The 14,028-nt window shown below is 39.6% G+C and overlaps 1 protein-coding gene across 5 annotated transcripts in view; it reads right to left on the minus strand.

Annotated features, from left to right (window-relative positions):
• The window catches only part of Mgam (maltase-glucoamylase), a 131,583-nt gene that overhangs the window by 48,274 nt on the left and 69,281 nt on the right, over nt 1–14,028 (minus strand). For all 5 annotated transcript variants that reach the window (XM_076913481.1, XM_076913480.1, XM_076913482.1 and 2 more), the window contains 8 exons: nt 11,575–11,699; nt 9,904–9,992; nt 7,486–7,535; nt 6,922–7,089; nt 4,339–4,491; nt 3,812–4,012; nt 1,752–1,906; nt 201–369 (listed from right to left, as the gene is read on the minus strand). In XM_076913481.1, the coding sequence (XP_076769596.1) occupies nt 201–369; nt 1,752–1,906; nt 3,812–4,012; nt 4,339–4,491; nt 6,922–7,089; nt 7,486–7,535; nt 9,904–9,992; nt 11,575–11,699 (1,110 nt within the window). The remainder of the gene's footprint in view (nt 1–200; nt 370–1,751; nt 1,907–3,811; nt 4,013–4,338; nt 4,492–6,921; nt 7,090–7,485; nt 7,536–9,903; nt 9,993–11,574; nt 11,700–14,028) is intronic.

The raw sequence follows: 14,028 nt of genomic DNA on the forward strand, positions 1-14,028 counted from the left end.
GGAGATTATGTGCATGAGAAAGAAACTCCACAAAAATTTGATTTCTAAGTTGAGTCGGCATCTTCTGTTAAGAACACTGGGAAAACATTATATCCATTTGCCTAAAAGTAGAAGAGAACAGTCAATAGACACATGCAAAGAAGAAGCACAACACACACAGAATGAATGGTGGAGACAGAACACGGACCACAAACACTTACCCCTGGAGGTTCATCCCTGGAAAACATGCCCCACGTGTGCCAGTTCAGGTCTATCTTGAAGGTTGTGTGCTCAGTTTCCCCAAAACCATAGATGTATGTGGAGGGCAGGCGTGTGGAGATGCGGATGAACATGTCACTGAAGGTGAAGCCAAGGACCTGAGAGTCCCAGCTGCAAAAAAGAAAGGAATATTTGCAAAAAAATAAAATCAGCTTCCTAGTGGTTTGCAACAGCTGGCTTTGTAAGGACCACATAGTTATTTATTTTCACCCATCAGTACTATAGTCCCATCCAAATAAAAGATGCAAAACTCATAGATTAAAATAACCACAATCATGCCTGCTAATGGTCTCAATCGCCCCTACTTTTTCTTCTTCACTGTATCATTATGTCCCTTTAGGGTTGTTCACAAGAACAACTCCACTCACTTTATCACCCTCCTACATCAAACTCCCCATGCCTTCAGGCCTTGACCCTTAATGATTCACTTTCTACATGTATCCAGGCCTGGGATATGAGCACCTCACACCACTTCACAGTCCTGCTCTCAGACTGCTCACTTCTCATGAGAGACTCCCATGGAGACTCCAGGGCTGTTCTTGTTCTAAAGCCCACTTAGCATCCGGGCTTTGTCTCCCTCCTTCATTCTCTTAGTTACATCACTGAAATCTCCTTATTGATAAATTCCTTCCAGCTCATGACTTATAGCATTCTATCACAAATTTTCCTTTTTCAAGACCTCTCTGTGGGACATCTAACCTAGGTTTTATTTCACACATCACCTCTTACTCAGACAGACAAACTCAGATCACAGCATCTGAATCAGTACATAGTGTGATTTCCCTTTTTTTCTAGCAAAGCAGGTGTCACTGTATCAAATTCCTCTTTATGAAGTAAGTTAAAATTTAGAAGGAATGGCACACAGGTCTAGAAACACAAATACAGAACAGCATCTAATACAGAAAAGGATTTAGGTAAATACTTGTTCAGTGAATACCCACAAACCTATAACTATGTCAGCAATCACTCTTAGAATATTAAAGATTTCTTCTAAGAGCAGAACACATTTCCTTATTGCCATAGTTAGATTGAGATACCCCCTCTCATAGTTTCAGACACTGTAGTACTCAGTTCTCAGTGAGTCACTATTTGTGGACTACTGAGAGATGTGACCTTACTGGAGAAAGTATGTTAGTGGAGAAAGTCTTTGAGAGTTCAAGACTCACACCATTCCCTGTTAGCTTTCTCTGTCCTGTTTGCAGTTCAAGATGTAAATTCTCAAATTTCCTGCTGCCATCACTTTCTACCTCCATTTCATCATCACTGAGTCTAACTCTCTGAAGCTAGGAACTCAAACTCTTTTAAAGGTTCTCTTCGTCATGGGTTTATCTGTTTTGTTTGTATGTTTTAACACAGCCATGGAAAGTAACTGATCCATCATGGATCTGAACATAGGCAGTGTGATGCTTTGAGCCAGATGTCTTCAAGGACAATGAACAAGTGAGGAATATTTAGAAGAACAGTAACACAGACTCAGACCAGGAACCACTTACATTACAGTGCCCGTACTCTTCCGGCGAATCTGAATCCCAAATGGATTCTCCTTGATGAGGACATCATACAGACGGCTTTCAGGGGTGCTTGATGGAGCACTAGGGATGTTCAGAGGGACTGGGACTTCATACCGACTATGGTAGGGATCATAGATCTAGGCCAGAGGAAAGCATTTTATATAAAGACCAGCATACGCCATTACTTTATGATGTTTTCCTAGCATGCTGACAGTGATAATAATTAACAATATTGCACCATACAATTCAAAATGTCATATGAATTTTGAATTACTACCTCACAAAATATTTGAGGATTGAAACACCAGATATCCTAAGTATACTGAACTGATCACTGCATAATATATATTGCTGTAAAAGCATGGCATCAATAGTGAAAATATTCAGAGTTACCAGTCATCTCAAAACAACACTTTGCACAAGCAGAGTAATCTAGAGATGAATAATTCAGCATACTTTTAGCATGTTGGACAGAGACTGGATCTTGTATATTTTATCTTCTGAAACTTCATAATCCAGGGCTTAATCAATCTACCAGTGTACAATGTCCAATTTAATAACTTGATTTGAGTCAAGTCTCATTATTATGGGTTCTAGAATACTTTATCCATTTCAACATTGTGGTTAACATGAAAGATTCATTCAGAAATTGGTGTGGGATTTCTAAACATATGGTTTACATTAAGTTATGTGAGTGTATAAATGTGTGGACATATAAATTATGCATTTAAAACAAATGAATGTTTTAGGATTTAAAAATGATTCTGAAATTTTAATATAAGCTGAGTAATTAAGAGTAAAAATTCAATTGTTGATATAATAGTAAATATCAGGAATAGGAACTGAATATGCCAAGATTATTGACATGAAAATCAGATGAATCCTTAAGATTAAGAAAGAAGACCTCACCATACCTGAAGAATATGAGCTAAAATAAATACTGTAAAAGGACATAGTAATTACAGGGAAATAAATGCTTAGAGGACACTAAGGTGATTTCCTGGAAGAATATCAGGATGAATCTTAAAAGCTTCTCACCAGGAAACCAAACACAAAAATGAGAGCAAACAGTTCAGTTCTGGTAAAGAAACAATAAACACCAAGACTCAGAGTGTTAAGGTGGGCTCAGAAAGACAAGCATGGTGGAGAGAGCTACCGTACAGGTAAATGGTTAGTGGGGAGAAGTTGATGCTGCACACCCAATCAGCTTCATTCTGATGAGGCTACACACATAAAACAAATCACAGTAGAAGACATAGAACTCAAGTTCAGATGGGGCTCAGATTCTCAGGGCTCCTTTAGGTGAGGGCTCTCTGCCTGGATCACTGACTTATATGCACCCAGCTGCATTGGATAACTCACTAAGTACCGGCCTGTGTGGGATTCCAATCCCACCATGGTGGAAGACAAATTCATGTCTAGGAGCAGCTCACAATTTAATAAGAAAACAAATAACAGGATAGCTAGTCAATCCCTACTTCCCTGGTTTAATTAAACCATGGAAGGAAAAGCAATCACTTTCATGAGTATTTCAAAGATGTCTCCAATTATTTTATTAAAAATCATACTTCTACACTTATATTGTCAATCACAAATCTGCCCAGTTTTCTCATTTCAGTTAACACCACTACCATCCATAAACACACATGAAATTTAGCAACATGCTAGTGATTTCTTGGGCATCTTCCATTTATTCAATAGGAATGATGGAGATGATCTCAAGGTCTCAAACACTCCCATTGTTCCCCATCTCCTTTCTTATTCCAGAACAAACTCAGCCATAACTGTCCTATCTTCCCACTAGCCTCATCTGCTTTCTCTCCATGTGTTCTCTCACAACCATTTCCCTTAAACCTCAATTTGAAATTAGGAGAGGTGTCTTTATTGCACCAGATATCTAACTGATCTCATTACTCAGATGATAGTCTACAGTGTTTTGCTATGAAAATGTAACTTTGGTCAGAATTTTGTAACACACAGTAGCGAAGAAAACTAGAACTGGAAATGTCCTGTCCATATTTGATAGCACACTCTGTGTTTACCTTAAACTGCAGCATTTCGTCCTTGTGGTACGTCACTTTCAGTTGCAGTTGATTCACAGGTGTAGAGGGGAAGGCATTGCTATAAGAAGAAGCCTTCAAGGTGATGTCAGCCGTGGCCCCGTGTGAGTCATACTGAATGTTGCTGACTGAGTACAGCTCATTAGCAAAGTAGCAATAAGGGACCCCAGAAGTGTTGGATACCTGGAAAGAAAGTCAGTATCCTATATCAGCAGGGATATGGAGTTATCAAATAGAGTTAGAAGAGACAAAATATGTGAAGAGAAAGCCATAGGTACATTCGTTCATATCAATTACATTTACATAAGCATGAATTTAAATTTCTGGTCTCAAAACAATATAGTAAATACATCTCACTCTTATCCATCTCACTCTTTAACCTAAATAATATTTATGTGGAGAGGTTCTGTAGATTTTTAATAAACCCATGGGTACAGGGCTGTGATAAATACATTGTAGATTGCATGTAAAGGGTTTTCAGTTTACATGAACATCTTCAACATGGTTACCTCCCAGATGCAGCCACGAGCAGTGCAGTTTGCCTCAGAAGCACCATGCTCATCTGGATAGCAATCTATCTTTTCCTCGTCCCTTGTGAGGATGTCCCACTCAACTGTATATGCTTCTCCCAGCATGAGATGGATATTTGTGATGGTGGCAACCTGAAAGAATGGAAATTTATCCTCAGTACAAAAGCCTTGAAAGATCTGAATCTTTTAACAGAAATTAAGTATAAATGTTATTTTTAGTCTATTATCATGCCCTGCTTTTAATAATTTAAACAACACACTACAACACATGAGGACACAAGTGTATATGTATATGTGCTTAGTGAGTAATCAGGGGAAAATGGAAATTATAACTATCCTATCAATAACTCCTATGCTTCATGATCGAAAGAGATAGATCAAGGAAGACTTGTTATGTTCAATCATTTTTTTCTTTCCTCCATGAACCACTATTCATTTTGTAAGAAATAAATTATGTTCATAATTTATTTATTCATAGTCTACCCAAAACATGATCCCCTTGGTGTGGCATTTCTACAAAATAGAGCAATATGAGTAACGTGTCTTGGATTGTGGGTCCAGTAGTAAACAATTACCTCAATTCCTTGTCTCAGATTTACCAATTAAGTGGAAGACTGGGCAGTGAGAAATATTATATAAGCTTCCATTTCTAACATCCTATTTCAAGTATGGAGTTCCAGACTGATAATGTAAGACTATAAGCCCTTTGATGCTGTTCTGATTCTCAGCAGTGCATTACCAAGACAAAAGCTCTCTAGGAAAACAAGGACCTTTCTACAACACATTACTACCCATCTTCTCTGCATAAAGTGCATTCTTCTTTCTTGGTATTTAAGGTTAAGTTACAGATTCTACCAATTAAAAAGCCAAAATTTTAATGATGCTAGGATAAGCCTGTCAAAAGGTTAATTTGAGTTCACTTGCTGGGCGAGGTACTCTATCTTTAGAGAAGGACCTGCATCTTCAACTTCACCTCTGCTTTACTCTTTTCTATCCGTTCCTTTCCTTTCTTTTTGTTTTCTCTTTTTCTTTTCTTTGTTTTTCTCTTTTCTTTTCTTTGTTCTCCTCTTCTCCTGTTCTAGAATAAGAGTATTTGTGACTGCATCCAACCTGCTACTTCCAGTCATCAGACAACATAGATCTTAGTTCTGAGAAAGTTCAACCTCTGAACCCATGCCAGCCACTTTTCGCCATTGAACTTGTAATTATAGAAGGCTACAAAATAACTTTCAATCTGTTTACTGTCTCAGACTTCTTGTCACATAACCCTGATGGATCCAAACCTATTCTATGGGAACGGGGTTTTGCCTGCATGCTTGTCTCTACGTTATATGTGGGCAGTACACATGGAGGCCAGAGTTGGCATTGATCCCCTGGAACAGGAGTTTAAAAAGTTTAGAAGCCGACATGGGAATGCTGAGAATCAAACTGGGAACTTGGGAAAAGCAGACATTGTTATAACCTGCTGAATCAGCTCTCCATCTCCATGAAACTCTGTCTTTAAAGATCATGTTCATTGGATGCCTTCTCCGAAAAGCTGGTCTCAACTACTCTACTAAGCCTTGGACATCCATTAAGACCAAAGCAAATATCATACAGAGGCTGATTTACACTCCTTATTAACACCTCCACATATTTTCATATTATGGGAATTGTATCTCATACTACCCAGATTCAAACAACAAAAATTAACTTTCTGATAAGGTTAACTGACTTAATTTCTATCAAATACAAAGCATGTATTCATATATGTGTCTTTCAGGTGTCTTACACTTTACCATAGACACAATCAACCACAGAATCCTTTATTTCTGACTTTTTACGATATGTATCCTCTTCAAGTATTGTCATGACAAAATGTCAAAAGTGATCAATATGCCATTTAACAAATTTTCAGTTGACTAGTTTCCCCAAATTTGAAAGATCCTCAAAACATTCTTTATACACCAGCTCTACTTCAATGAAGAACCACCAGAGAAGTCATCAGAATTGACTTGGAAAAGGTTCATCACAGGACTGAGGAAGAAGAGGAATGGAAGACAAGTCATACAGAAAGAGTGGATCCCATTACATCTGGAAAATACCATTTTCTAATTATCATCTAAGTTACTGTAGCACTATCAGCTTTTTTTCCAAAAAAATATTTTTGTACAAATTTATAGGATAAACAATATATGCTATGTCTTAATAAAGCTTAACAAAAGGAAAGAAACATTAAAGGTTAAATAAATAAAAGCTTATAAAATTTATTTATAGGATCTCTACCTCTACTTTCACATTAGAGCACAAGCCATCAACTTTCAGATTCCCTTCCTTGAATCCTGTCCCCATACACAGTTAGAGAAAATCCAACACAAAGCGAGAAGAAAATAAGGATGGGAAAACCGGGAGCCATGTTGGCTCCAATATCTCTGTCTTTACCATCCTTCTCCAATATTCTAACCTCTTCGCCTGGCCTCAGATTTGCTCTGGTTCTTCAGAAACCCATGTGATCTGAGCAACAAGTAGCATCATGACCCCATGGAGGTTTGTGGAAAGCCTCCTCAAAAAAGAAATACTTACCTTTAGGTTTGAATTATAAGTAACTTGAGGAGACATTTGAAGGAGAGCCCCATTCTGTTTCACTCTAACATTGTGGAATCCATGTGTCCCAAAAATTTTAATTTCCTGGAATCCTAGATTATTGGGATCCTTGTAGTTTGCACTTGAAATTGTCACATCCAAATGGTTCTGAAACACACCATACATAATTATGAATAAATTATGAACACATAGATTACCTATGACTTCAAACACTTCATCCTATTCCACACCCTCAAGCTACTCTGAAGGCCTCTCAATTTCCCTCCTACTGCATGTTGATGGGGATGCAAATTTATTTTCATATTCCAATAGAGAATGTGGGGACTAGTCAGACATTTTATAGAATTGTCTTTAGCAAACAAGTTGGTTTTATTATTACTACTGCCTCTTATTGATAACAAAGCTGATATAATTATTCTGAATTAAATCATAAATAGTAATTATTTACTTCTGGTAAATATTGACAATTAAATTATAAGTACAGAACATGCATAGTCATTTTATACATATTATGCACATTCATTATTCACAAATGCTACTTACTTGGGTAACAGAAAATTCACTGAAAAGGTAAATGTTTTTGGCCACAGTGTCTGAAAGAAGAAAGAGATGTCAGATTGTCCTGGTGACTAAAGAAGACAAGTTTCATCTAACCCAGACCCAGGCAGGCACATATTGTAAGGACTCACTTATAAATAGACATTAGACTAGAGTACAGGATAACCATGCTAGAAACTAAGAAACCAAGATGCACAGACCCAAAGAAACTAAGTAATAAGGAGGCTCCAAGAAAGATACTTAAATTTCACTCAGAAAGGGAGGGAATATCCACTCCAAATATATTGGAGGTAGATAGAGGGAGGGAACTGAGTAGAAAGGGGGTTAGGAGGTAAACAGGGATGATGATCAGGTTCAGGTTGGGAGTGGGAGAGGGCTGGAAGAAAAAGCAGACATCAGTGAGGGGCATCTTTGAAAATAGCCAAAGACCTGGAATGGGAAAAGCTTCTAGGAGTTTATTGGGGTGACGCTAACTGAGACTCCTAGCACCTGGAGTTCTAGAAACCTCTTATAGCCAGGCAGTACTTCCAATAGAGGGAAGGACACATCAACCACCCACAACCCTTCAACCCAAAATTTGTCCTGCCTATAGGATGTGCAGGAATATAGTTGGTGTAGAGAGAGTGACAAAATTGCCAACCAATGATTTTCCCAACTTGACACCCATCCCAAACTCTGACACTATTACTGATACTCTAATATGATATTTTGCTGACAGAAACCTAGCATAACTGTCTCCTGAGAGGCTTCATCCAGCAGTTGAGGAAAGAGATGGAGACAGCCACAACCAAACATCAGGTGGAGCTCAGAGAGTCTTGGAAAAGAGTGGAGGATAGGACTGAATGAGTCAAAGGGGTCTTAAGGAGACCCCAAGAAGACCAACAGAGTCAACAAATTAGGCCCATGGTGGTTCCTAAACACAACTCCCAACCAAAGAGCCTGCAGGGGTTGGAATTAGCCACCTTACATACACATTTGTGGCAGACAGGAGACTGGATCTTTTTGTGGGTTCCCTAAATATTGGAGCAGGATCTGTCTCTAACTCTGTTGCCTACCATTTTATCTCTACTGGACAGCCGTGCCAGGCTACAATGTGAAAGGATTTATTTAGTCCTGCTGGGACTAGATTTCCCAGGGTAGGGTGGTACACAAAAGAGGCTTTTCTTTCTCTGAGAATAATGGAAGGAAGTAAAGGAGGAAGGTATATTTGAGAATCAGACTTGGAGGAGAACAGGAAGGGGGTTTTGATCAGGATGTAAAGTGAATAAATAAATTAATGGACAAAAGTTTTATGTTAGTATGTTTTGATTTTTTCAAAATACCCGTGGTAGTGAAAAAACAAACATATCTATCAGCAGATGAATGAAAAAATTAAACTGCATGTACACTACACTTTAGTCATTAGTATTAAAAGAGAGAAGCTCTTCATTGTGAGAGCAGAGATTAATCTGGATCATATCGCACTAGGAGAAGTAGGCGAGACAAAAAAAGAGAAACAATGGATGGACCCTTTATGCTGGGGCTTAGCAGTTGAGCTCATAAACAGAAGTAGGCAGCTAGAAGGGTAAATTGGAGAAATCTGTTCAAAGACTATGAACCATGAAAAGAACAAGTTCTAGAGAGCCAACACAGCCATGGCTGGTTATCAAACTATCAATTTTGTTTTATCCGTGGCACAATGCCTATATGCCTGCAGAGTTTGCAAGGCCACATATTTGTCTTCTCACTAATTCTATAACCATGAAAGGATCCTTTGCAGTGCTCCCAAGGCAATGATCTGCTGAGAGTCATGAGAATTGTTTGCACAATGGAGACTAAGGAAAGAAAGGAAGAATGCAGGAGTAAAGAGAGGGAAGATGGAAGGAAGGGAAGGAGGGAGAGAGGGAGGAATGGATGAATCAAGGAACAAAGGAGGGAAGGAATCAAGGAAGGGAGGAAAAGAAAGGAAGAAAATGTGCTGAAACACATAAGATGCCCGTAATTAGGAATCTTTGTGCTTGTTGCCTCCCCTGACTCAGCTATGCCTTTAATATCATTAACAGTTCCACCCCCAGGACTTGAGGAGTGGGGGAGGGGATATTCACAATGAAGATGAATTACAGGGAAAGTCATGTAAATGTGTTTTGAAGAAAATAAAGTGAGGGGCTGCTAAACATTACTGACCAAAGAGAATTCAGAAAGCAAGAAACAAAGTTAGAGACACAAAGACAGAGAGGCGTTCTCCCCCTCTATCTGTGGTTCATCAATCATGGCCACTGACAGTACAGCCAGAAGGAAATGTTTTATCTGAAATCTGCTGCTAGGATGCCTGGTGAGATTTCACCCACAGCTGAATGACCAGGGAAGTGAAGGAACAGAGTCTGGTGCAGATCTGCACTGGCCACACCCTCTCAAGGCACTCACCCTTTGACTGCCCATCATCCCAGAACAGCTCTCCTCTTGCTTCTTTATTCTCATCCAGGGCAATGATAAGACCAAGAGGATTCTTCCGACTGCAAGGACCAAAATATATACAATAAATGAATCCTTAGAGCTCAAAGGATTTGGAAAATATTGCCACCAAATTTTAAATTGATAGAGGTACTAGTCACAGATGACCTCTTTCTTTCAGAGACAGAGGTAAGAATTCTAGAAGACACTTTCTCCAGTATTGATGTCACAAGTTAGATATATCCCAAACCTCAACAACAAATGGCCAGACAGGAAACCAGTGTGTGAGCATCAGAATCACTGTATCAGCTATAATCAATGTTGTTGTTGCATTGACATACAGAATGAGGACTGCGAGAATAGGGAAGAGTCTCAGACAGAGATGCTGTGGCATCCCTATATGAGAAAGTGTCTTCACGCATCATATAGAGTTATTATTATACAAGTGAGCCATATTTTATCTGTTTCTGAGCAAAAATTTACTAAGCAGAGAAAGCATATTTACTACACAGCAGTTGCTATACTTTTATATTGTGCTCTATTCATAATGAAGGATTTCAGATTTCAAAGATGGGGAAAAACAAAACTTTCATTCTTGCAAGGTACATTAATATGAGTACACAGAATAGCCTCAAGCTGAAAAGAGAAGGAACACCAAATCAGCATTGGATTATACAGCGTTTTATAAAGGTCTGCAACTTTAATAACTAAAGTATTGAGGGACAGTCAAAGAAACAGATAAGTTTACACCCTCCTAACAAATCCATGTCTGTTATAAATAAATATAATAACTCAGTAAAACCTTGGCATCAATGCGGAACTCTTCAGTGAAGTTAAGGCTACAATTGTGAAATTGAAAGTGATATACTAGTCATTTGAATTTGTACTCCTGAACCCCATTTTGAATCACAACAAAGAAAGGGCTGAGTGGGCTGGGGGTAAAGGGGAGAAACAAAAGTCTTAGGAGGATAGATCAGGAATGCTATCCCGGAAATGAGAACAAGTGGGACAAGAGCAGAGACCATGGGACAGACAGACAGAGCAGAGCAGGAGAGGAACCCACTGAATGCAGTTTTCTCAAGATGTGAGGTTTCAGAATTAAAATTTCAACAGCCCTCAGAAAAGCTGGGAGGCTGATCACCACCAGAGCTGTCAGAGTCCTGAAAATTGAAAGGGTTTAAAGTGGAACAGGGAAGATCTCTCAAAATCAACCAGGGTACACCTCTCAGTCCACAGCTCCTCAAGAGGACAAGAAAAATTCAGAGAGAATGTGTGATCACACACCTGAATGCACCCACACATGCAGACACACAAACACACACAGAGAGAGAGAGAGAGAGAGAGAGAGAGAGAGAGAGAGAGAAAGAGAGAGAGAGAGAGAGAGAGAAAACAGAGATAGAGAGATAGAGGGAGGCAGAACCATCCTTCCTCACTACACTCCACCTTCTGCTGTAGCACACTCTGGTCAACAGATCTGAACAAAATGTGCAGTTGTGAAAGCGCAATGCACATAGAGCAGAAAAAAAAAGCATCTTCAGAAAACTACTTCATCCTTGGGAGTCAAGGTTGATGTAAATGCAGCTTTTTATCACAAAGCAGTGAGCTCACCAGTACGCAAAACAGAGCCCCAGTGCCATCACTCACCTTAAGTTTGTGTTCAAGGCAGGTTGTTGCCATGGCAAGATGTAACCCCCTCGGACATGAAGATTAATCTGTTCAAGAGGGGCTGGCAAGGTCATCCACGCTCCTGTTGAATTAATCTCTGCACCCTGTGGCAGGAGAAAAGATGATGAGGGACAGAACACACAACTCCCTGAACAGTGCACTCAGCAGACCCTGCACAAAGCCAACTGATCACCACCATACAACACAGGTCATTATTATACTTTCTTTCTCCTCTGCTGTGCTGAAGCTGCTGCATTTAAAGTTTCAGATACCGTGAGATAGGAACTCCATAGGAAGGCCAACTGAGTCAACTAATGGGACTCTCAGAGACTGAGCCACCAACCAAAAAACATACATGGGCTATACCAAAGACTCTACCACATCTGTAGAAGATGTGCAGCACAGTCTCCATGTGGTCACCCCAACAACTGAAATAGGAACTGTCCCTAAAGTTGTAGTCTCACTGTGGAATCTGCTCCCTAGCAGGGCTGCCTTGTCTAGCCTCAGTAGGAGAGAATGAGCCTAATCCTGCATAGACATGATGTGGCAGAATGGGTGGATATCAAGGGGCATCCTACCCTCTCATAGTAGAAGAGGAAGAGGAGAGGAAAGGGGAAAACAAGAAAGGGCCTCTGTGAGGGGATGACATACAGAGGGTTGCAGCCTTGGGAATAAAGGTAAATAAGATTCTGTGAAAATGCCTGGCCTTTGGGGGAACTGGGAAACAATGAGAGGGTTACAACAGGCTTCATGAGGTCTTCATGTGGTTTCCAATAAATCTTACTCTACACTGTTTCCCAGTTATGGAGATGACCTTAGAAAATGTTGATACACCTTCTTAGCCCCTGAAACATTCTCTTCAGGGGCAATTCTAGACCTTTTCTTTCACCAAGACACCACTGATTGGCCATGCTTCTCATATTCTTTTGTTCATATGTCTACCAGTCTACCAGGTAACTAAATCTTCTGACTCCTGCTTCTTAAGAAACTTCTAGGAACTAGGATTGTTTACATATCCCAATCAGAATCTACCCAAAGTTTCTTTCCTCATTCACACTTTTATCTTGTCTCTCTTGTGTAAGGTACAGCCTGACCTGATGCATGACTTCAAACCTTCCTTCACTGCCTCAAACACATCAGGGTGTCCTTCTCCTTGGTGTTCATTCCATTGAAACCTAGTGATAGATCATTCTTTCTTGTGAGGCTGCACTCACAAGAACGGCTTTTGGATTGGAGAGCAGCAGAGTTGGTATCAGTTCACTAGAAGGCACTAGCAGCCCCATTACTCCATCCACAATGACCAGGAGACATTGCAATTGTTCCCTGCTGGGTATTGGAACACTGTTGCTTTTAGAGGTGAGGAGTAGTCACATAGTTTTCATCTAGTTGTGTTCCAATACATTAAAAATATAAAAATAAGTGATGTATGTTGTTTTCTCCTCTGTCAAGCTTGCTCAACTCAATTTGGGCTTTGCAGGCCATGTCAGTGACCTCCGCTTTATCTGATACTGCCTTTTCTTTTAACACCATTAGTAAAATTAGCCAATCCAGGAAACTTTTCCTCATTAACCTTCAGTCTTCACTTTTAAAATGTGGTAGAAGAAATCATTTACTTATATGCCAGTCCTTAAGGCAAACAGACATCAGCTACTGATTCCAGGCTAAGTTTCATAAGGCTGTGTATTCATATTAATACACCTAGTTCTCAACAAGATGCATTTAACTGGGCAAGGTCAGCACTAGAACAGGCTAGCAAGAAGCCTATGATACAATCTTAAAGATGGTTTATGGTCTCAAGGCCATGTGTACATAGGGCCAGCTTTATAATACAGAATCATTTTAAAGTCTGTGTCCTCAGATTATCCCTACTTAATCCTAGTCCAGGCTCTATATCAGGTATCTCCAACAAATCCATAAGGTCTCTTATACCCATAAGGTATAAGGAAATCACAGACACACTCAAAAGAAAGCAATGTGAGAGTCACTTAAACAGACTGTTAACTACTAAGAAAACCTAGAGCATCCCCGCTCTAAAGGCAGAATTAGACAATAGCAATAAAATAAAAAGAAGTGACTACATCCTCCCAGGACAGAGAGGAGGAAGAAATCCATTCAGTTCTTCATCATCCATCCTGGACCCAATCCCACCGTAATCTACGTGTGTTGTGAGCAAAGTTGCTGACACATGATATAAAGGGCTTTGTTAGAGGAGAGCAAACTGTTCAGCTGGACTCTTAGCTTGTGCTGGCCCAGGCATGCATCATAGATTGCTTCTGTTGGCTTCTCAGCAGCAAGTTCATGTAAACAGCTCAGACATCCAAGTCCTGCACTATGTATGTCTATGTGTTTTATATATTTATATATGTCTCATAACTATTGATATTTGATGGTGACATACAGCAAGTCTTCTTAAGATTACAAAGTACAGACACT

This window comes from Arvicanthis niloticus, chromosome 15 (genome assembly GCF_011762505.2).
Source record: "Arvicanthis niloticus isolate mArvNil1 chromosome 15, mArvNil1.pat.X, whole genome shotgun sequence".
Classification (NCBI taxonomy): Eukaryota; Metazoa; Chordata; class Mammalia; order Rodentia; family Muridae; genus Arvicanthis; species Arvicanthis niloticus.